The sequence below is a fragment of the Rhinopithecus roxellana genome, chromosome 6 (assembly GCF_007565055.1).
Source record: "Rhinopithecus roxellana isolate Shanxi Qingling chromosome 6, ASM756505v1, whole genome shotgun sequence".
NCBI lineage: Eukaryota > Metazoa > Chordata > Mammalia > Primates > Cercopithecidae > Rhinopithecus > Rhinopithecus roxellana.
The window spans coordinates 57495262-57517441 of record NC_044554.1 but is presented as its reverse complement, the minus strand read 5'-3'; the positions used below and the strand labels follow the sequence as shown (position 1 = coordinate 57517441).

Genomic DNA, 22180 nt, shown 5'->3' with positions numbered 1-22180 from the left:
TAAGTTTTTTTTTTTTTTTTTTCTTCAAGACAGAATCTCACTCTGCTGCCCAGGCTGGAGTGCAGTGGCACAGTCTCAGCTCACTGCATCCCCTCTTCCTGGGTTCAAGTGATTCTCGTGCTGCAGCCTCCCAAGTAGCTGGGATTACAGGCACCCACCACCACATCTGGCTAATTTTTGTATTTTTAGTAACGATGAGGTTTCACCATGTTGGCCAAGCTGGTCTCGAACTCCTGGCCTCAAGTGATCTGCCCACTTCAGCCTCCCAAAGTGCTGGGATTACAGGCGTGAGCCACTGCGCCCAGCTTTTTTTAAACTTTTAGGTTCATTTAATAGGTAAATTGCATGTCAGAGAGGTTTGTAGCTTATTCTTTCAGAAGCCCTTGCATTATCTGTAGATGTGGACATAAATGTCCACCTCATGGGGTTTTCATAAAAAAATTATTGAGATAATATATGTAATGTTGCACAGTGCTTTGCAGACTAATAAATAGTAGCTATTAGTACAAACTTGTTGCTTTTTGGCTAGTTCTGCAGTCACTTTTGGAATCAGCTTATGAACCACACAACAAATTTGTCATTATTCTGTAGTCACTATTTTTGATACTGATGAAAATTTACAGTATCCACCTGGATCATACCATCTGGCTCACAAGATTTGATCCTGAATTGTTAGCACAATGAACTAGGACCCCAAAGGATGAAGGTTTACCTTGTGGGTATTAAAAATGCTAGAAGCTTAGAAAGCTGTTTCCAAAGAGAGATTCCTTGTTACCAACCATGATAGCATTGCTATGGTGTGTGTGGTCTCCCAGAGTGGCTGCTTTGGGATGGGAGGTCACTTAGCTATTAGAAGGTTAGGTCTCTTTGTATTGTACCTTATAAACAAAGCTCATTTGGACTGAGGGCTTCCCTTAGGGGTGACACTTAACCTTGCCAAGGAGATCATTTCTACCAGTGGGATCCATCCAGCAGATCAGTTCGTAAGTTCAGCTTCATCATGTAAACTGCTACACAGTGCAGGCTGACTTCGCATTCACCATTCAGATGCCCTGTCCTAGTTTTATGTTCTTGGCAGCAGTGAAAAGGACCTCAGAGTTCTCAGGCAAGATGATCTTCACTGAGCTATATGTTGGAGGAACCCAGAACCATCATAGTTTTAGGGTGCAGTTGAAAATCCTTACTGTGAATGGGGTTTGTGGCACTGAAAGTTAACCCTTCCCTGGGAATTTTGTAGGAACCCTTGCCACACAAATCAATGGAGCAGTGGGAAGAAGCACCACAAGATATGCCTTTTTTTTTTCCTTTAAAAAATGTTTGAAAACTCCTACTAATATGGGTAGGAAAACTTCTGCCCCATCTGATCATAAAATGAGAGTTGCTCAAAATACTAGTGCAGATCACTCTGACATGTGAAATACAAGACTTCAGGATTGGTGCTGGAAACTTAATAAATACAGTGAACTTGAAAAGCTTATCCCTAAACTGTAATCCTCCCAAACAAAACAAAAACAAAGCAAGAAAAAAAAAAAACGTTATTTAAAATTGTCAAAAGAGGCTGCATTTTTTGAAGTTACCAAAATTATATCTTTAGACCTTTCTTCTGATTTGATATTTTATGTATTTAAGCAGTTACCTGATTCTGATTTAAAGGAGCAATTTTATTTCTTCTTTTCTAACTCATTTACCCAATGAGTTTGTGTGACTATAGAGAAAAGTAGGCTGTGTGGTTTTTCTAGTTGTCTATACATGTTGCCTCATAGAGCATATGTACACATGTGTAATGTTTTCATTTCCACTAAGCTGTTCACTCCCTAGATACTATGCTGGTATTTGTTTTTCTGCTGAGGTCTCCCACATTTTTAATGCCTTTCTGAGTTATTCCTCCTGAAGGAACATTATATACTGTACTGGAAACAAATGAGGCTTTTCTTAAACTTCCAGTCTTGGGTTTTGCATGTAGCATTTCCATTCCTTACAGATGAATGAGTTCTTTTTTCCCTATTGACTATTAGGGCTTTGCCTTATGGAAAGGAATAGGGTGGTGAAGGGAAAATATTTTGAGATCTTGCCTGGTCTTAATAGGGAGTTTGTGACACTTAGATTTTCAAGTGTTCAGTTTATACCTTTCCCAAATCTGGTTGCAGTGTATTTAGTCAAGCATTGAAGACCTAACATATGGCATGTTTTGCAAGGCACAGGGAAAGAAAAATGAACTGACAACAGCGAGACCTTCTGGAAATTCCCAGGGTGGGACGCTGCAAACCCTGGGTCCTGGGCCTGCCTGAATCACAGCCTCAGTGGGAGGATCTTATGAAAGGTACAGTGCAGTTGTATCATCTTACACAATTGTACAGGACTGGTACCAAAAAAGGTGCCACGTAAATAGTGCATACAGTTGTGTTCAGTGTTCGTTCAATGAGGACAGCCCCACTCAGCTACCTGTGTACTCAGGTGGTCTCGGTTCCCTTTGTGTTCTCATGGTTTTGAGTTTCTTGCTGTACTGAGAGTGATTCTGGTATTTATAGACTTTTTCAAATACCGCGGTCCCCAAATGTGAAGCCAACTACTTCATTTATTGTATAGCTGAACAAACAGATTTGTTCTGATGTTGGAAGGAAAACTAGCTGCTTTTTATTTATTAAAAGATGGTACATGAGTGTTTGTGATATGTAAATATTAATGTGAAAGATTGTGTACCATGTACTTAATGTCTGACTTAATGGAATTTCAAAGGCAACTTTGACTAAGCAAATTTGATAAAGAATTGACTTAAGAATAAGATGCAACTATACTTAGTGACTTTGGCTCAGAGTTTCATCATCCACAAAATATTAGAAGGTAAAATTAAATTATATTTGCAAGACACACAAGACTATTAAGGAGGGCTAGAAGTTATCCAACAGTGGAGTGATTTAGATGATAAGGAGTTATTAATCATATCTGCCATTTCCTGTCACTGGAATGGGCAACCTTGCTTGGCTTGAATCTCCAGTTCTGGGAAAGAACAGTGCTGTGCTTGAGAGCAGTTAGTAGACCAGACTGAAATAAACGCTCTTTCTAAATTGGCTGGTTGAATGCATTCATTACTCGGAGCACCTGGCAGCAGTTGCCGGCACAGCTTTCCCTTCAGGAGTGAGTCAGGTTCTCACATAGTTGAATACTGGCCAGTAATTCTAAGTCCACTTAATTCTAAATCAACTTTTCTTTCTCTTTTTATTTATACTCCCAGAATCTTACTGATTATCTACACCTTTGTCCTGCTGTCTGACTTAGGGACAAAGGATCTGCGTTCTGTGATGGGTCATAAATGTGATGTTTGGCTCTTCTGATAATAAGAGTAACACCCTGACTCTTGAAAATTTAAAGCAAATGACTTCAGAGATGTTGGCTGGATCAAATCAGCTGTAGCTTACCTAACATTGGTATTTCATTTGGGCTTGTGAGGTCTTAACTATTACATTGGACAAATAATTTTGGTCTAATTCACAGGGCAGAAGCACTAATGTTCCTGTTAACCCTGGTCAGTCACATTCTGTGGTTGGAGCAGATGTGTGAGGTTCTTTTGCTCCAAAAGAAACTTTACAACTCACGGATTCTTGATCAATTAAGGGAGTGATTTTATAGATAAATTATTATGGGAAAACTGCACGTGCTATCAATAGTAACTTAAAATCACTTAAAACAGTGCAGTAATTGTAGGGGACTCCCTTTCCCCTAAGACATATTTAGCAAGCAACTGATGGTAGAAATAAAAAAATCTGTAATGCCAACAAACTAGAGGGATTGAGAGCTATAGCCAGTCATGTAGCAAGGATATCTATCATGGAGAAAATGGCATGATCTTCAGGAGGAGAAAGAAGCCTTGATTTCCAGACAGCTTTTTTCTCATGGGACACGTTTATTGAGCACTTACAGCTTACTACATTGTAGACGTTGCTGGGGGATTTCAAGAGGCATAGACAGCTCTTCTCCCTCAAGGGGCTCATGTAGGGATGTGTAGGAAGTGACAGATGTGTTTGGACCGTTGGCTACTACCTAGTACTTTGTTTTCTCAGGAACAAACTACTTATTTTATCCAGAAGCAAGCCAGTGTAATATAATAATAGTGCTGTGGTCTTAATTATAGTTTTGGTGTCTCTTATAAGACTGGTAGGAAAGTTTTCCCTCCCTCCCAAAACTTAACCAAGGCAATAGATTTGTGGTTAGTGACAGGTGGAGAGAGAGATGTTAATCTCAGTGTATCTTCTTTCTTGACTTCCCTTTCCTTTTTTTTTTTTGAGACAGAGCCCCGCTCTGTCGCCCAGGCTGGAGTGCAGTGGTGCAATCTCAGCTCACTGCAACCTCTGCCTCCACCGCACCTGGGCGACTTCCCTTTCCTTTGACTAATAGAACAACACCAGCCTTTTTCTGAAAGGGAACACTATATCTTTATGGGAATTTGGTGCCAAGGTAAAGGGGAGCCATTGAAGAGAGATGCTTAACGGGGAATCAAAGTAGTGATGAAAGAGTACTGATTGCCATGAAGAAGACCTACTAAGAAAGCCTTCTTGTGGAGGGAACTTAGGATAGAAGCACTTAAGAGAAAGGAGCTGATGGCCGGGCGTGGTGGCTCACGCCTGTAATCCCAACACTTTGGGAGGCTGAGTCAGGTGGATCATCTGAGGTCAGGAGTTGGAGACCAGCCTGGTCAACATGGTGAAACCCCATCTCTACTAAAAATACAAAAAACTAGCTGGGCATGGTAGCACATGCCTGTAATCCCAGCTACTCAGGAGGCTGAGACAGGAGAATCGCTTGAACCTGGGAGGTGGAGGTTGCAGTGAGCTAAGATCGTGTCACTGCACTCCAGCTTGGGCAACAGAACGAGACTCCATCTCAAAAAAAAAAAAAAAAAAAAAAAAAAAAGGCAAGAGAAAGGAGCTGACAATTAGGTTTCCAGTTCTGGGTGAGGTTTCCCCCAAAAAAGATGTCACTGGTTTCACTCTGCCTCGGTAGGATGACTTGGGTATCTTTCCACTCCTAAGAAGGTATTAACATAAAACCTAGTGAGTTTGCGAGGCTTAGCCTCTGAAGGGCAAGTAAGACAGGCTTTCTTTTCCTGTCTTCAGAATGAATGGATTACAAACACTAGATACAATTTTAGGTTTTCTTTGTCTTCTTTTTTTTAACTTAATTTTTATTTTATTTTTCTGTGAGCCTATGGCTTGTATTGAAACTTTAGGTTTTCTTGAGCTGTGGTGCTGAGGGCGAGAAGAAGACACTAACAGCTAAGCATGTGTTTGTGGTTGTTGGAGGATTCCTGCAGTTCACTTGAGGTGGTGGAATCTTCTGTTGGAGGGATGCCCTCCGGCGTGGGTCTGGGGTTGTGTGCTCCTGGTGGTCCCAGTGGTTTTCTTTGCCTGTGGTCCAGATTCTGCTGGGTACTGGCAGCTCCTGTGGTTGGGCCAGTTTGTGTACTTGCATTAGGCTTGATCAGTGATGTTGCTGACCCTCGCCCATAGTGGGTAAGTGTCCAGGTGGAAGAGGCTAACTCCCCAGGTGTTGATGGCTACCATTACTATCACCAATCCAATAACGTTGACTCCCAGGCCAGCTTTCACCTACAGGACACAAACCAGCACACCCTAGTCACTCTGACCAGCAGCAGCACAGATCCCCAAGTCCCCCTTCTGTTCCCGCAGCCTATGCCTTGTGGCCCAGATTAGTTCCCAGTGCTGTCTGGGGTGCTCTAGCATTGCCTTGTAGGGTGCACAGGACTGTGGTAGGGCGGGAAGGGGACAATTAGAGTCATGTCCACTTCATGCTTACAGCACTCTCACTAGGTTTCAAGTGGAAGCCTAGAAGGTATGTTAGTTACTTGGAACACCCACTCAATGGAATGTGAAGAGGTATTTCTGCAGCTCACTCTTAGGGAAATGTGCTAAACAAAACTAGCCAGATCTCTGTAAAGCAGAAACTTCTCAGAGCCCCTATGCGCTAATACAGGGAACTTGTAGCAGGGGCTATATTACATGAAGCCTTTGCTACTGTTACGTTTTTTTAAGGAACAGCTTGTGGAAATAGTGTACCTTGAGTTCACCTGGGGAAACAGTTCAGCTGCCTCTGCTCAGCTCTTCCTCAGGAAGGAGACACAGGTGTGCTAGCTGGAGTGGGGCCTTTGCTTCTTTCCTCTGAGGGAATTACACCTCAGTGACTGACCCTTTTCACTTCTGCCTTGACATTGACACTCACAGGCTGAAGTGGGGGGATGTGAGGGATGATGGGCTGGCAGAGCCAGATGGAAAAATGTGTCCTGTAAGGATAGCTGGCACCCTTCCAGTGAGTAACCAGGCATACAGCATGTAGCCAAAACAAGTCACTAGCTGGCATTAAGTTGGGAAAATTGCAAGGGGAAAATGGATACTGAGAAATTGTTTCAAGCAAATGGCTAGACATGTCCTCTCTCTCCTGCTGTCTGGTGGGGGCCCCCTGGGCATTTTGGCATGGAGGACAGCCCATTGTTTCCGCACAGGTGAAAGGGCAGGTTCTAGCAGGGCTAAATTAAGGAGTGTTAGAGTTGAAAGGGACCCCATGGAGCATCCAGCTGGAACCTCATCATTTAGCAGATGAGGAAACTGAAGTCAAGGTAGTGCCCAAGCTGGGGATAGAACCATTCCCAGACTGGCTCACTTCTTGTCACCTGGTACCTTTGAAAATTACTGCCTCTAATCATTTGATTCCAGTGTAGAAAGCCAGAGGTCAGTGGTGGGGGCACACAGCGGAAGAAGCGGGAGACAGGAGAGCTGGAGTAGAGCTCAGTGTGAGCGGACTGAGGGTTACTCAGTAAGATGGGAGGGGAGAGGGATGGCTGGGACACCCCATTCCAGGAAGTATCACGGATGACTTAGATGAGCAGTTTGAATAGTCAAAAGGACCTGAATAGGCTGGGTGTGGTGGCTCACACCTGTAATCCCAGCACTTTGGGAGGCCAAGGCAGGCGGATCACCTGAAGCCAGGAGTTCAAGACTGCCTGACCAACATGGTGAAACCCCATCTCTACTAAAAATACAAAACTTAGCTGGGCGTGGTGGCACACACCTGTAGTCCAAGTTACTCTGGAGGCTGAGGCATGAGAATCACTTGAACCCAGGAGGCAGAGGTTGCAGTGAGCCAACATTGTGCCACTGCATTCCAGCCTGGGTGACAGAGTGAGATTCTGTCCCCCCCCCCAAAAAAAAGGGAAAAAAAAGGACCTGAATATCTGCCACCAGCCTGAAACTTTTTCTTTCCTCTGTTGCTTTACAGGGCTGCAAGAACACGTTTGGCTCCCATGAAAAAAAAAAATTGTGAGACCATCAGTAATTTGTATCAGTGTTTTCCATCCTCTCCTCTACCCCCTCAGCCCTGGATATTAAGTAGAGCAGCATAGTGTACATAGTATAGTGTATAGGTAGAGGAGTAGAAGGTAGATAGACCCAATACTAAAGTCAGCAGCAAAATATCTCAAAGCCATCTTTTGTGAGCCCAGCTGAAAATGAAAATGAATGATGGATGCTTCATTTTCCATTGTTGCTTCAGGGGTTTCTTGCCTGGGGTGTGAGTTGAGCAGAAGAATCCTGTTTTCTCAAAATACCTTTCACCCTACGTTCATACACTTTCTCATTCTCATCTTCTGTGAATAAACCAGTAGCTTTCTCAATGAATGTCTCCACTGGCCTAATGAAGAAACGAAGGCAAAACTTTGCGCAGGCTCATGTCTTCTGGAACTGGGCAACAGCCTGTGTGTTCCAGCTTTCTCTACCTAGGTACCCACTTCTTTCCAGGGAAGGGCTGGGGAGAGCACATTCTTGCTATCCTTGGTGCTTATAGACCAACCAAAAACCTCTTTATAAGTGCTGTTCTTGCTACCACACTGGGTTAGTGTTGACAGGCCAGGGACACTGCTACAAAATAAGCTTTGAAAGAAGGCTGCAGAGCTGGTCATGCCTGTCCTCATGGTAGCTGGCCCTGGCAGGGAGAGGCACCCCAACTCACCATATCTTTGATCTGGCAGTGCCCATAGCTGAAGACGATGGCATTAGGGGGATTGCCCACAGGCAGCATCACTGCAAAGGAGATGCACATGGTGACTGGGATCAGGGTGTAGAGGGGGTTAATGTGCAGCGTTTCAGACTAGAAGAGAGAATTCACAGAAACATTTCACGAGATTAGGCTTGCATTTCCTGTGCTTAACGTAATGAGCATGCTTTAATGATGACTTGGTGCTGGCTAACCTTAGCAGGACACTATGTGGAGGGGTAGTTAGGTCCCTGCCCTCGGGGGCATGCAGTGCCCTTGGCAGCCTGAATAGGCTGATGCTGCTCACTTGCTCCACATGGAAATATGGCTTTGAGTTACTCCCTAGAAGGGATGTTTGATTTTTTTGGTGTTATTCTAAGGAAGTGGTTCCTAAACTTTATTCTTTAGCTAAGACTTCCTTTCCTTAAACCCAAATCTTATGAATAAGTTGCTTTGATTGAAGTGGGTATCCCTCAGTCTTAGGGTACAGAACTAAGGTGGTTTTTTTTTTCCTAGGGAAGATAATTGTTTTATATGGGATTTGAATCCATGGTCCTGCTCTCAATGTTGCCAAGTTTTAACTGCACTCTCTTGCTCACACAAGCAAGATGACGGAAGGGAGAAGTTGGGGTCATCTGAGCAATGAGCAGAGAGTGTGGGGCTGGGGTTAGAAAGAGCAGTAGGAGACTATGTTGCTGGGGTGGGGAGGGGCCTTCATCTCCTGAATTCTGCCTCCCAGAATGGGACAGATGAAGCATTGGGTCAGATGCATCACCTTTCAGGCTGCTTGGCCAGGCTAAGATCTGGCCATTGCTCCCCTCCCCTATTCCATTCACAACAAACTGGTCTGAGGCTGTGGAGCAAAGCTGACCTTGCTCCCAATCCTCAGAACTTCCCAGAGGACAGTGAATCTCAGTGGAGGCTGTGATGATTGTCTGAGTTGTGATCTCAGTCTTTGCAGCTGTGTTTTACCTACATTTTCTGTGGCTACCTCTTTGGCCCTCTCAGGTTTTATCTCAGGAGAGAAAGGTTGATGATGATTGCGGGGAATTGAAATGATAGGGTTTGAAGATTATTTTGTATGTTCTTTGGTTTCTACTCAGGGCTGCCCCTAAATGAATCCTACTCTTTTGGACAAGGATTTCTAGAACTCTTGCTGTGATTTATTAGTTTTATTATTTATTATCCTTTTATTTGCTAGTTGCTATTTGAAAAACTTCATTTTTCAAAATAGGAATTGAACACCAATCAGTGAAGGCTGTGGGCAGTAACCAGAGGAGAGGGTACAGCCACAGAAGCTGCCCTGAGCTAGGCCTGCCACTCCAGGCCCCTGGGACAGCCTGTTTGGACATCTGGGAGCCCCGCGCTACTCACCAGGCTGCACAGGATGGGCAGGAAGATGGTGATGGTTGCTGGGTTGCTCACAAACTCAGTGACAATGGACACAAGGATGCATGCCAGCAGGGTGACAGCCCATGGCGGGAGGCTGCTCAGGGACAACATCTGGTTCCCTATCCATGTAGAGAGGCCAGAGCTCTGTAGGAAGAGGTGTTACAGTAAGAAGAAAGGAGGAGAAACACATCCCAGCTAGAGTTCTTAGAATTCAGAAGGTCAGGGATGTTGGAAGGCTGGACCACCAGGGATCCTCTGATCTTTAGTTTGAATGAAGCCAGAGGTGTTCATGATTTTCATGATTTGATCATTTTTGTAGCTCAGAAAATTGGTTTTTATGATTGTACAACATTTGGTCTTTCGGTTTCATCATGGGGCATGAAGAGCCACCTACCTAATTGCCATGATCCTTCTTAGGACTTCGCCATGACAACTTGTCAGAGGTTGGAGATCTTTGCTCCTCAACTTCAATCTCATTACCCTTTCTCTAGCCTCTGACATCCTTACCCTGTGCATTGATTTGACAATGCCCTTCACAGAGGGCCAAATATAGCCCTTTATTCAGCTTTTGAAATCAGTTTATTTTGTTACCTAAAAAAGGGAAAAATGTATCAACATCTGTAGATAGTAGCCTTTCCTGTCTTTTTAGGGAGACGAACAGGCAGGGCTGAGCACTGGAGGTTTTACAGGAGTAATAAAGTAGAGAGGGATAAAAGTATATTTCCATTTAGTGGAGAAGGTGCCTCCTAAGTGCCATGGAGGCTGGTCATTCAGCCCCAACCTGTTTTAGGTTCAAATCCCATCGTGGCTGACATTAGTTCTACTATCAGGACTTTTTTTTTTTTTTTTTTTTAATTAAGATGAGAGTCTTGCTCTATTGCCCAGGGTCCAGGATGAGTGCAGCAGCATGATCACAGCTCACTGCAGTCTCAACCTCCCGGGTTCAAGCAATCCTCCCACCTCAGCCTTCCAAGTAGCTGGGACCACAGGCACATGCCAGCACGCCCTGCTCTTCTTATTTGTGGAGACAGAGTCTTTCCATGTTGCCCAGGCCTGTCTCAAACTCCTGAGCTCAAGCGATTCTCCCACATTGGTCTCCCAAAATGCTGGGATTATAGGCGTGAGCCACCTTACCTGGTCTGCCAGTGCTTTTTGAAGACACAGATATGAAGGCATATTGACCATCCTAAATTTATTCCACTAGCAACAGTTACACACATCCACTTAAATAAATGAACATTCTGCCTGGGTGAGGTAGCTCATACCTATAATCTCAGCACTTTGGGAGGCTGAGGAAGGTGGATCACTTGAGGTCAGGAGTTTGAGACCAGCCTGGCAAACATGGTGAAACACTGTCTCTACTAAAAATACAAAAATTAGCCAGGCGTGGTGGCAGGTGCCTGTAATCCCAGCTACTCAGGAGACTTGCTTGAACCCGGGAGGCAGAGGTTGCAGTGAGCCGAGATTGTGCCATTGCACTCCAGCCTGGGTGACAGAGTGAGATTCTGTCTCAAAAAAATAATAAATAAATAAATAAATACATATTCCCACTTGTAATGATTCATTTGGGTGGAAGATGTTCACCTGCAAATAGGGAGAGCTATTTCCGTCTCCTACAAAATGAAAGGTATCACTGAGTATTGTATTAAAAATTCCAGGTTGCCATATGCATCCTGCCTCCCTTCCTCTCTCTCTTCTATGTTGACAGGCTCTGCCTTTTCCCATGGTACTGTAGAAACTGCAAATATAATGACGATATGGAGAGCAGGGGCAGAAAGCAAGGTGAGACATTTATGAGTCCTCAAGCTCTTAAGTCCTGCTACACGTTTTACTATTAAAGACCTCCTTCCCTACACTGTCAGCATGTTACTTTTTCTCCTCTCTTCCAAATTCATCAAAAGCTCATTTCATCTCTGTAGTACCCTGGCTACCTCCTGACGAGCTCATAGACAACTGACAACCAAAGGCCTTCAGAATTCTCTCTGTTGTAGCCACTTCACCTTGTAGAACTTTTCTTCCTTTTCTTCCTCTCAACTGAGAGCTTACAAACCTAGTCTGTGCAGACTGCATCAATTAATGCTTGTTTCAGAGCCCCAAGGCCTCCAGGAACTCTTTAATTGTTCCCTCTGGTAACACATTAAACCTCACTCATTGGACAGAGGCAGGGGAGGAAGAGCAGTTAGTTGAGTGGAAATGATACATTATATAAAGAAATAGAGTTTTACATAACATGTTATCCAAATAGTACTGGTAAGTAAAGTGAAATAATTTTTTTTTTTTCTTTTTGAGACAGAGTTGCGTGCTGTCGCCCAAGCTGGAGTGCAGTGGCAGCATCTCAATCAGCTCACTGCAACCTCCGCCTCCTGGGTTCAAACAATTCTCGTGCCTCAGCCTCTCAGGCAGCTGGGATTACAGGCGTGCACCACCATCCCTGGCTAAATTTTATTTTATTTTTTGAGAGGAAGTCTCACTCTGTCGTCTGGGCGGGAGTGCAGTGGTGCGATCTCAGCTCACCGTAACCTCTGCCTCCCGGGTTCAAACGATTCTCCTGCCTCAGCCTCCCAAGTAGCTGGGGTTACAAGTGTCTGCCATCATGCCTGGCTAATTTTTGTATTTTTAGTAGAGACAGCGTTTCACCATGTTGGCCAGGCTGGCCTCAAACTCCTGGCCTTAAGTGATCCTCCTGCCTCAGCCTCCTTAAGTGCTGGGATTACAGGCGTGAGCCACCATGCCCGGCCTAGTAAAGTGAAATCATTTAGTGGCAATCATTTTTCCAGCAGAACGATTTTATACTATAATTTGAAATAAATTAGACTTCAAAGTTAGGAAAAAACACAATCAAAGGAAGTCTCAATTTTTTAAACTCTTGTTATGAAAACATTTTACAATGGATTTTCTTCGCTAATGTCAAAACTGAAATTATTTCAAACTCAGTAGGAATGACATATATGCTACCCAAATCATTACTAAAATTAGTAGAGGCAGTAGGCTTTACAGAAATAACTGTACTATCTCTAATATGTGCACAATTTTTTTTTTGGTGGCAGGGGATAGGGTCTCCCTCTCTCTCCCAGGCTGGAGTCCAGTGGTGGGATCTTGGGTCACTGCAGCTTTGAACTCCTGGGCTCAAGTGATCCTCTCACCTCAACCTCCTGAGTAGCTGGGACTACAGGTGCACACCACTACACTGGGCTAATTTTTGTTTTTGTAGAGATAGGGTCTTACTATGTTGCCCAGGCTAGTCTCAAACTCCTGGACACAAGCAATCCTCCCGCCATGGCCTCCCAAAGTGCTGGGATTATAGACGTGAGCCACTGTGCCCAGCCCAATTTTGGTTAAAAAAAAGTGAAACATTGCCAGGCCAATCTTGTCAAAGGCCAAAACTAACAACTGAAATTAAATAAAGATAAACATAAATATCCCGAACTTGGAATGAGAACTATTGATAGCATATATATAGGATGGGTTGAAAGTCTAGTAATGATTAACAGTTAAAAGAATGAAGCGTTCTAATTGACTGCAGTTGTAATATAATTGTTGACGAGTGCCAAGGATGCTTTATAAAAGCTGCCATAAAAATGCAGGGTGCTGCTTGAATCAGAGGTGAGAAACGGGGCTTGGGTAATATAACTACTCTGCTTGGCAGTAGACTGGCCACCCCGTGGACCATGTTTGAATAAGGCCAAGTGTAGTGAGTCCTGAGGAGAGAGACGCAGGTGGTATGGGTCACTACTTCTTGATTTGTTCATGTTAATAATTATTAGCTAGGAGAGGGTCCCAGAGAACAGAACTAGAGCCAACAGTGGACAGACAACATGCAGAAGACCTGAGCTGAAAATAAGGAACAACTATTCTTTGTTCCCTGCACAGGGAGTACCTTGTCACTGGAAGTGTCTGAGCCAGAGGTGCCATGGAGGGAAATCTCACCACGGGCAGGAGATAGGACTCATTGTTTTCTAAGGTTCTCCTTAGTGTAATATTCTGTGACCTTCTTATTAATAATGCAAAGAGTATTTTGGGCCATCAAAAGTGAATCAAGCCAGGCGCAGTGGCTCGTGCCTGTAATCCCAGTACTTTGGGAGGCCAAGGTGGGCAGATCACTTGAGGCCAGGAGTTCGAGACCAGCCTCACCAACATAGTGAAACTCTGTCTCTACTAAAGTACAAAAATTAAGCTGGGTGTGGTGGCGTGTGCTTGTGATCCCAGCTACTCGGGAGGCTGAGGCATGAGAATTGCTTGAACCTGGGAGGCAGGGGTTGCAGTGAGCTGAGATGGCGCCATTGCACTCCAGCCTAGGTGACAGATCAAGACTCTGTCTCAAAAAAAAAAAAAAAAAAAAAAAAAGGGAACCAAGTTTAGCATGGGGTAATGCATGTAGACAAGCTGGAGGGAGAAACAGTCTGAACCTTAACCTAATTCATTCTTAGGACTCTCTTCTATTTTAGGGAGGGCTAACACTTTAGGAAATTCAACCATCCCCTCACATCCCCATCCCACTTAAAAGATCTCATCCAAACTCCTCCCAATTAGAAAATTAAGAAGTATTTACATCAGCTTTAGCCTAGATTTTCCAAAGGGGCTCAGTCTATGTATTGTGGACAGACAGTTCACCATGTGTCACTTGGAATATCTCTGGTCCCTTACAGAGTTCTCCTATTACCACTCCTATTACCTATGTCCATCTCCTGTTACCATCTCCTATTGCCACTGTCAAATCCCAGAAGGAGATGGCTACAAACTCCAATAAACCTTTTACTTGTAGCAGCATGGGCCCCATAGATGAAGTATCAATGCCCATGTATCATGATTGTGTGGCACAGCTGATCTGTTCCTCTGTTCCCAGTAGTGCTAACTGAGAAGCTTAGGGCAGGAGGGGACATCCATGCTGCTCTATTGCTTCCCTTCCCAGGGACTCGGTGAACATTTACTTCTCAGCTCCATTGAGTCTTTCCTCCTATGCCCATAATGATTCATTAGGTAAAGACGCTGGAAAAGTATTTCACCCATAAGAACAGAATTCAAGCCAGGTGCAGTGGCTCACGCCTGTAATCCCAGCACTTTGGGAGGCTGAGGCAGGTAGATCACTTGAGGTCAGGAATTCGAGACCAGCCTGGCCAACATGGTGAAACCCTGTCTCTACTAAAAATACAAAAATTAGCCGGCATCATGGTGCACACCTGTAGTCCTAGCTACTTGGGAGGCTGAGGCAGGAGAATCACTTGAACCCAGAAGGCAGAGGTTGCAGTGAGCTGAGATCATGCCACTGCATTCCAGCCTGGGCGACAGAGCAAGACTGTCTCAAAAAAAAAAGAAAAAAAAGATCAGAATTCAAGAATTACCTTGCTACCAGAAGCCAGAGCATAGCCTCCCCCCACCAGAATGACAATCTCCCAGGGCATGGTCTTCTGGAAGTCCTTCCAAGTGATGATGGGTTCGGTCCCCAGTGAGTGCTCCCGGTTCTCTCCTGGATTAGAGAGAGATGTAAAGCCAGATAAACCCTAATAGGCGTGATTTGTGGAAATAAGAGCCTAATTGGTGAAGTGGATGATTTGGGATACTGCTATTTCGGGGGGTGGGAATCTGAAGGACCTTGGTAAATCTCTTTGGGAGTATTAGTCTGATTTGGGGATTCTTCAGCTAGAGCCACCCCCAGTTTCTTCCCTTGATCCTTCTCTCACCATCATTCTTTTTCCCAAAGCAGGGTTTCTTCGCTGGAATAAGGAAGAGGAGGAAGCCAAGGAAGACAGAGACTGTGGCATCAGTGCGGTAGCCTTTCCTAGTAAAGAGACAAGCATAGCTGAGGAGAAAGGTCAGGAATTTTCAGGAGTAACATGATGTTTCGGGGCAGTCTGTGCAAACACAGTGCCTCTTTTTAGGACTTAGTCTAGAGGTGAAATTAACCTTAGTTCTTGCCAGTTGCTGCCATGCTATCCACAGTGGATTTAATGGGCAGTGGTGAATGTCTGGAGGCAGGGCCTGGCTAGAGTAGATGTCTTGGTGTGAATTTGTGAGCCCGTTAATTGGGGCAAGTCCTAGAAGGAGTGATCAGGAGTGAAGATGGTTAGATGAGAATAGAAGAGGATGAGACCTCTTTCCTATGAAGGCCACACCTCCATGTGCCTCCCTTCTCAAGTGAGAAGTTGGTCTCTTTTCTTTACAGTTGGTACTTTATAGATGTTTTCTCCTTTAACTCTCATAACCACCTATGAGGTAACCAAGCTTCCAGGAGCTTATGTAATGAGACTACGTGCAGCACTGGATCCCAGCCCCAGACCGGGACTCCAAAGGGTGTTTTTCCTTCCTGATTTCACACTGCAGCCTCCCTAAAAAGAGTGGATTCCCCAGGGAATGAAATCTTCCTGGCTTCATATCTTCCCCTGAGAGTCTATGAAGGATGCCAGTAGTTGTTGCCTGAAGAATTGGGGTGAGGGAGTTGTTCTTAAGGAGGAAATTGTATCACTTACTTTTCAAAGAAAGAATCCCAGCCAGGGACAAAGCCAGGCTCCCGGGTAAACCACAGTACGGTCATCAGGATGAAGAAAAATCCAGTCACCATTTCAGGGTAGCTATAAAATAAAACAGAAAGACCCACTCAGGAACTGAGAAATTTCTCCTAGCATTTTCACTTTGCTTCTGGAAGCTTCTGTATTTAGAGTTTCAATACCTTAGACATAAAACACCCTCACTGCCTAACCACTATGAATGGCTGACAGTGAGATGAGGAGAAGACCGAGTGCCCCCAGAAAGCATGACATTAACCATGTTCCCTGGAGAAACTTCTGTGGAAAGGGCAAGAGAACACAGCACTGTACATTTATAAAATACTTTCAAATACAGCCTACAAGGAGAGTGCAGTGAAACAGGCACCCCCAAACACTGTGCTGGTGGGAAGAGGAATTGCTACAACCTTTCTGAGGCCATTTGATGATATACATCAGAAGTCTTAAAGTTGGTCATTCCCTGGCCGGGTGTGGTGGCTCACACCTGTAATCCCAGCACTTTGGGAAGCCGAGGCGGGCGGATCACGAGGTCAGGAGATGGAGACCGTCCTGGCTAACACAGTGAAACCCCTTCTCTACTAAAAATGCAAAAAATAGCCGGGCATGGTTGTGGGCGCCTGTAGTCCCAGTTACTTGGGAGGCTGAGGCAGGAGAATCACTTGAACCCCAGAGGCGAAGATTGCAGTGAGCCAAGATTGTGCCACTGCACTCTAGCCTGGGCGACAGAGCGAGACTCTAGCTCAAAAAAAAAAAAAAAAAAAAGTTGGTCATTCCCATCATCTAACCAGAAGTGCATACTGAGACATTCATTACCTATTAAAAAATGGAAGCATCCTGTATATCCAATGATATTTCATACACTGAATACATTTTGATACAACTCGATGTCAAAATGAGATGCATCCAGTGATAATCCTGTTTCCACAGCAGAGTTAAGGACGTGGAACATATTGTACACCGTTGAGTTGAGTATAGTGTTGAGTTGAGAAAGGCAAGGTATACAACGGTTTTGGTGTGGACTGAATTTTACCAAAAATACATAGAGTTTTGCACAAAAAAGCATGGAAAGAAGTGTTAACATTTGTTAACATGGGGTGCTAAGAATTCAGTCAATTTTAATTTTTTTCTTATACTGGCTTGTATTTTTGAAATGTTCTATGATGAACTTTTATAACTTAAAGCTTTAAATAAGACAGTGTCTACCTGGATTGTTTTATGCAAAGTTGTATGTGCCAATTGCCATAAAAGGAGAAATAGCACTAAATAGGAAGCTGGGTCCTTGTGGAGAAGCTGATAGAAGTGGCTGAGAGTTGGTTAGTGATTTCTTGGACCCTCTGTCTCCAAGTCTGTCTTTGATACTGCTTTCTGCCCTAAATATGGCACAGAGTCTCCCATCTCTGGGAGTGATAACTGGACCACTGTGGTGGCGTGTCTGAGCAATGAGAGGAGGCCTGGCTTTGGAAGGAATTCACATTTTCCAAGAGGGTGACTGTGCTGTTTTTCCCTTCTTCTGCCTCCGTCTGCCCCATGGTCAGTACTCCACCCCATGCCACGGCTATACCTTGGTCTCCAAATAGAGCAAAGGGAAAGGGTGGCCACCTGAAATCTGGGCCAGCTTGGCTTTGGCATTAAATAGCATCTTCTAAATGCCTGATTCAGAGTTGTGGAAAATTCTCCCAGTGTCAGGGACTGTCAAGAACAAGGCTACTCCTGTGCTCACTTTACCTGCTGTGTTTCTGCTGGAGGAGGAGAGAAGAGGAATGGCTGATTTTTACCTAATGTCTCCCAGCTTTTCATATTCTTCTTGGATCCTCTTCTCTGACAACTGTTCCCTTTTGGTCTTCTTCTTCTTGCTTAGAGAGCAGGTCTCTTTAAAACTGAGAGGGGAGAATGAGCAAATGATTAAAGAAAACATACTCCTGAGGCCCAGAGATCAAATATTAGGTAAATACTAAATCGCTCGCCTGCTGCAGTCACTTTTCTCCTCTTTCACGTGCTCTATCCCTCTATCCCCCACCTATTCATACGGCTTTTATCTGCCACATTATCCAGACCCTCATCAACCTTGTCCCCTAGACTATTGGGGATATCCATCTGGGTCTGTCTCTGGTATATTGGTGTGAAGTGATGTCTCAAGGACTCGTGCAAGTGTATTCGCGCAGGGTCGTTTCTACCTGCTTGTCTTTTATATAAGTAAAATAATTAGTGTAATGTGGTATATGTGTCTAGGTGTATAAACTACAACTTTTACTCCACTATGTGTCTGGATGTATAACTAACATTTTTGCTTCAGAGAAGCTTTGTCTCTAGCCAAACAAACACACAAACATCTGCATATATGGAACACACAGTGTTAGTTTTATATTGGCAATACTGGAGTTAAGAAGTATATAGACATCATTGGTTTGACAACAGTCTGAGTAAAAAGAAAAGTCAGAGAACATTTCTTGACCAATGGGAGCATACGGACTAATAGCAAAACATTATATTATCTTCCCTTATGTGTTTGAAACTGATCAAATTTGGAGTAGACTGACTTGTTATTTTGAGGCATATGAGCATATTTTATTCAGGCTACTAAGTATAAATCACCCATGCCTATAAAGTTAAACCTAATGCAAATTCTACTTAGAGTCATATTTTTTATTTCTTATTTCTTGGAGTAATTGGAAGTACTCTATATGCTTTGAGAGCAATAAAATGACATTAAATACTCTTCACGTTAGACTTTGTATAAACTGGACAGGCTCTCTAACTATTTAGTTGGAATTAAGAACATTTCATGTAGAGCTGAGAGTGAAGTACAGAGTTCACAAATGTTTAGAATGTCTAGAAGAGACAGCGCCTGACTCTCAGTCCAGACCACTGCATTCTCCTTGGGCATCGCTCTGTGGTTACCTGGCAGTCCCCCTTGCACAGAGCCATCCGGGGCCCATGCCATGGCCTTTGGATCAACAGGGGGGCCTCAGTGCTTTGCTGAAAGGGCCCTGGGACTCACTTGCAGCCTAGGAACAGCCAGTGCATCCAGAACCAGCTGACCACCAGCATGATGAGGGATATGGGGAAGCTGAAGAGGAACCAGGTGCCAAAGTTCACCACCTCTGCGGCTGGATACTGGCTGGAGGGTAAAGAACCAGGTCAGCAATTAGAAAAGAGAGGGTTTCCATATAGTATTTTGGGGTAGTATGCCAAATGCTCCCTAAAACATAGAGATAATGATAACGATATGGTAAAACATTGTCTACAGACTCATTTAGTTGACAGTTGCAATTGTACAGAGCCCAGACAAGTATCATGAAACTAGCTAAAAAAAGTAATCAAAACAACTAAAATTCTTATCATTAAAGTGTATTTACTTTGCACTCAAGAGAATGACTCAGGACGTATTTGCCCTTAAAGATTCTGCTAAGTTTATTCATCTGGTTTGCAAGAAAACAGAAAACGGAGCAGCTTGGTATATTTTGTTTCTAAAATCACCAGGAATGTAAGTTTTGACTGGGGGACACAGTTCTGGAGAATTTGAAGCTCTAGGGCTTAATGAAGTTTTTAGATATTACAGTGCCCACAAGAGAACCAGGACTTGCAATCTCCAAATCTTTATTAAATATCCACTGGTCTCAGGGTAGAGGGGATTTGTATAGCAAAGTGCTCATTCATCAGCCGGCAGAGCTGTGGCTCCCCAGCCCAAGTGTTGTGTCCTGTGGAGCCTGGATGGACCAGGCTGTGAGCCATGGCTTTTGCCTAGACAAGGCTCAGGCCTAAATGACCTATGCTGTGTTTTCCTTGGGTCTCTGTTTTTGGGGCTGGGTGTAAAAGTCCTCTAGGTGTGAGACATCCCTCTATCAGTGATCCCTTCTCCCAGATCTTTAACTTTGCTCTCATCTGGATCATCCCTACCAGCATTTAAATGTCTCCCATCTTGAAAACTCCTTCTTGACCCTACTTTCCTTTCCTTTCCTTTTTTTTTTTAATTATTTTTTTTTGAGACAGAGTCTTGCTCTGTCACTCAGGCTGGAGTGCAGTGGTATGATCTCAGCTCACTGCAACTTCTGCCTTCTGGGTTCAAGTGATTCTCCTGCCTCAGCCTCCCAAGTAGCTGGGATTACAGGAGCACACCACCACGCCCAGCTGATTTCTTTATTTTTAGTAGAGATGGGGTTTTGCCATGTTGGCCAGGCTGGTTTCGAACTCCTGACCTCAGGTGATCTGCCTGCCTTGGCCTCCCAAAATGTTGGGATTACGGGCATGAGCCACAGTGCCCGTCCTCTACTTTACTTTTATTATCATCCCACATCTCTCCTTCCCTTCACAGTCAGTTTTCTATTTTCTCACTCACCAGAATCCTCAACTCACCAGAATCTGGCTTCTCCCACCACTTGACCAAGGTCCTCTTGCCTACATCACCAGTAACCTCCACGTCACCAAATCTAATGGATACCTTTTCATCCTTACTTTGCATCATCATTCATTGACATTAAATATTGTAGGCACTTCCTTTTTCTTGAAATACTTTCCTCCCTTGGGTAGAGTGGCACCAGATTTCTCTTTCCTCTCTGCTGTCTGATACTGTTTCCTTCTGTCCGTTAAATATGTGAGCTTAATATTTATGTCCTCTGTTCTCCTTACTCTGTATATTCTAGGTAATTTCCTCCACTCCTGTAGCTTCCCTTACTAGGAGGCAAAATGAATATGTGGCCCCTTTACCCAAAGGTTATGAATATCCAGGCAGGGACAGCAGAACATTAAACCAAGCGTGACGCCTATCTGGGCATGGTGGCCCGTGTGCCTGTACAGGTGGCATGCCCATGGCCCCAGCCCTGCAGGCCACTCACTTCAAATCTATGCCTTCAGCCTAAACATTAATATTTCCCTTGAGATTCACAGGTCTGTTTTCACCTGGACATCTCGCCTCTATGCCACTTTTTCCAAGACCCCATTCCTCCTCTTTCCCCTCTATTCCTTCACCTGCTGAGGGCAGGAGCCTGAGAGGCAGACACAGCCTTTCCCTGTCTCAGGCCCTGTCTAACCTTCCTGAGACCTAGCAAGTGACCTCTGAGTTTCCCTTAAACCTGACTGTTCCTCCTCCCCACTGTGCTGTCAGCCAAGCCACCGGCTGCCCTGGACAACTTTGCAGCAGTGTCCTGAATTGCCTTCCTGCTGTCTGCTTTCTCCTTTCCAATCTGTTTACCTTTTTTTTTTTTTGTCTTTTTCATCCAGAATGAGTTTTCAAAACTATAAATCTGACCACCTCACTAACTGCTTAAAATTCTTTAAAAGCATCTCAAAGCCTTTCAGATGTGGTCCAAGTTCCTCAGTGGGTCTTGCCAAGCCCTGGAGATCTGCCCGTCCAGCTCCCTGGCCTCCTCTTACCCTCTGTCGTTTTCTTTTATGTGCTCTGCTGTCCTGCCTCGGAGCCTTCCTACGCACTGTTTTCTTTGTCTGGATAATCTCCCTTCATCTAGTTTACTCCCGTCCTTCAGGTTTCCACATGGTCGCCTCTTCAGGGAGGCATTTCCTCCCTGCAGATGGGCGAGCTCCCTGAGCAGGGCTCTCCCTGCAGAGTCTTAGACTTCTCCAGTCTCACTTAGCTATAATGACTTGATTTTCCCCTTTTTTTCCTTTTTAAAATTTTTATTTATTTATCTATCTATCTATTTATTTTTTGAGATGGAGTCTCGCTCTGTCACCCAGGCTGGAGTGCAGTGGTGCGATCTCAGCTCACTGCAACCTCTGTCTGCTGGGCTCAAGCGATTCTCCTGCCTCAGCCTCCTAAGTAGCTGGGATTACAGGCGCCTGCCACCATGCCTGGTTAACTTCTGTATTTTTAGTAGAGATGGGGTTTCACCATGTTGGCCAGGCTGGTCTCAACTCCTGACCTCAAGTGATCCGCCCGTCTTGACCTCCCAGAATGCTGGGATTACAGGTGTGAGCTACTGCGCTGGGACTTTTTTTTTTTTGAGATGGAGTCTTGCTCTGTTGCCCAGTCTGGAGTGCAGCAGCACGATCTTGGCTCACTACAACCTCTGCCTCCTGGGTTCAAGTGATTCTCCTACCTCAGCCTCCTGAGTAGCTGGGATTACAGGTGTACGCCACCACACCTGGATCATTTTTGTATTTTTAGTAGAGACGGGGTTTCACCATGTTGGTCAGGCTAGTCTAGAGATCCTGACCTCGTGATTCCCCTGCCTCAGCCTCCCAAAGTGCTAGGATTACAGATATGAGCCACTGTGCTCAGCCTGTTTTTCCCT

At 44.5% G+C, this 22180-nt stretch overlaps 1 protein-coding gene across 2 annotated transcripts in view; it reads right to left on the bottom strand.

Moving 5' to 3' along the window:
• Positions 1-5147: 5147 nt before the first annotated feature.
• SLC13A4 (solute carrier family 13 member 4) overlaps positions 5148-22180 on the bottom strand; it is a 46677-nt gene continuing 29644 nt past the window's right edge. For both annotated transcript variants that reach the window (XM_010374634.2, XM_010374635.2), the window contains exons 9-16: positions 18931-19050; positions 17708-17809; positions 15897-15998; positions 15111-15208; positions 14772-14896; positions 9415-9576; positions 8017-8154; positions 5148-5603 (exon numbers count right to left, since the gene is read on the bottom strand). In XM_010374634.2, coding sequence (XP_010372936.1) covers positions 5466-5603; positions 8017-8154; positions 9415-9576; positions 14772-14896; positions 15111-15208; positions 15897-15998; positions 17708-17809; positions 18931-19050 — 985 coding nt within the window. In that variant the 3' untranslated portion in view covers positions 5148-5465. The remainder of the gene's footprint in view (positions 5604-8016; positions 8155-9414; positions 9577-14771; positions 14897-15110; positions 15209-15896; positions 15999-17707; positions 17810-18930; positions 19051-22180) is intronic.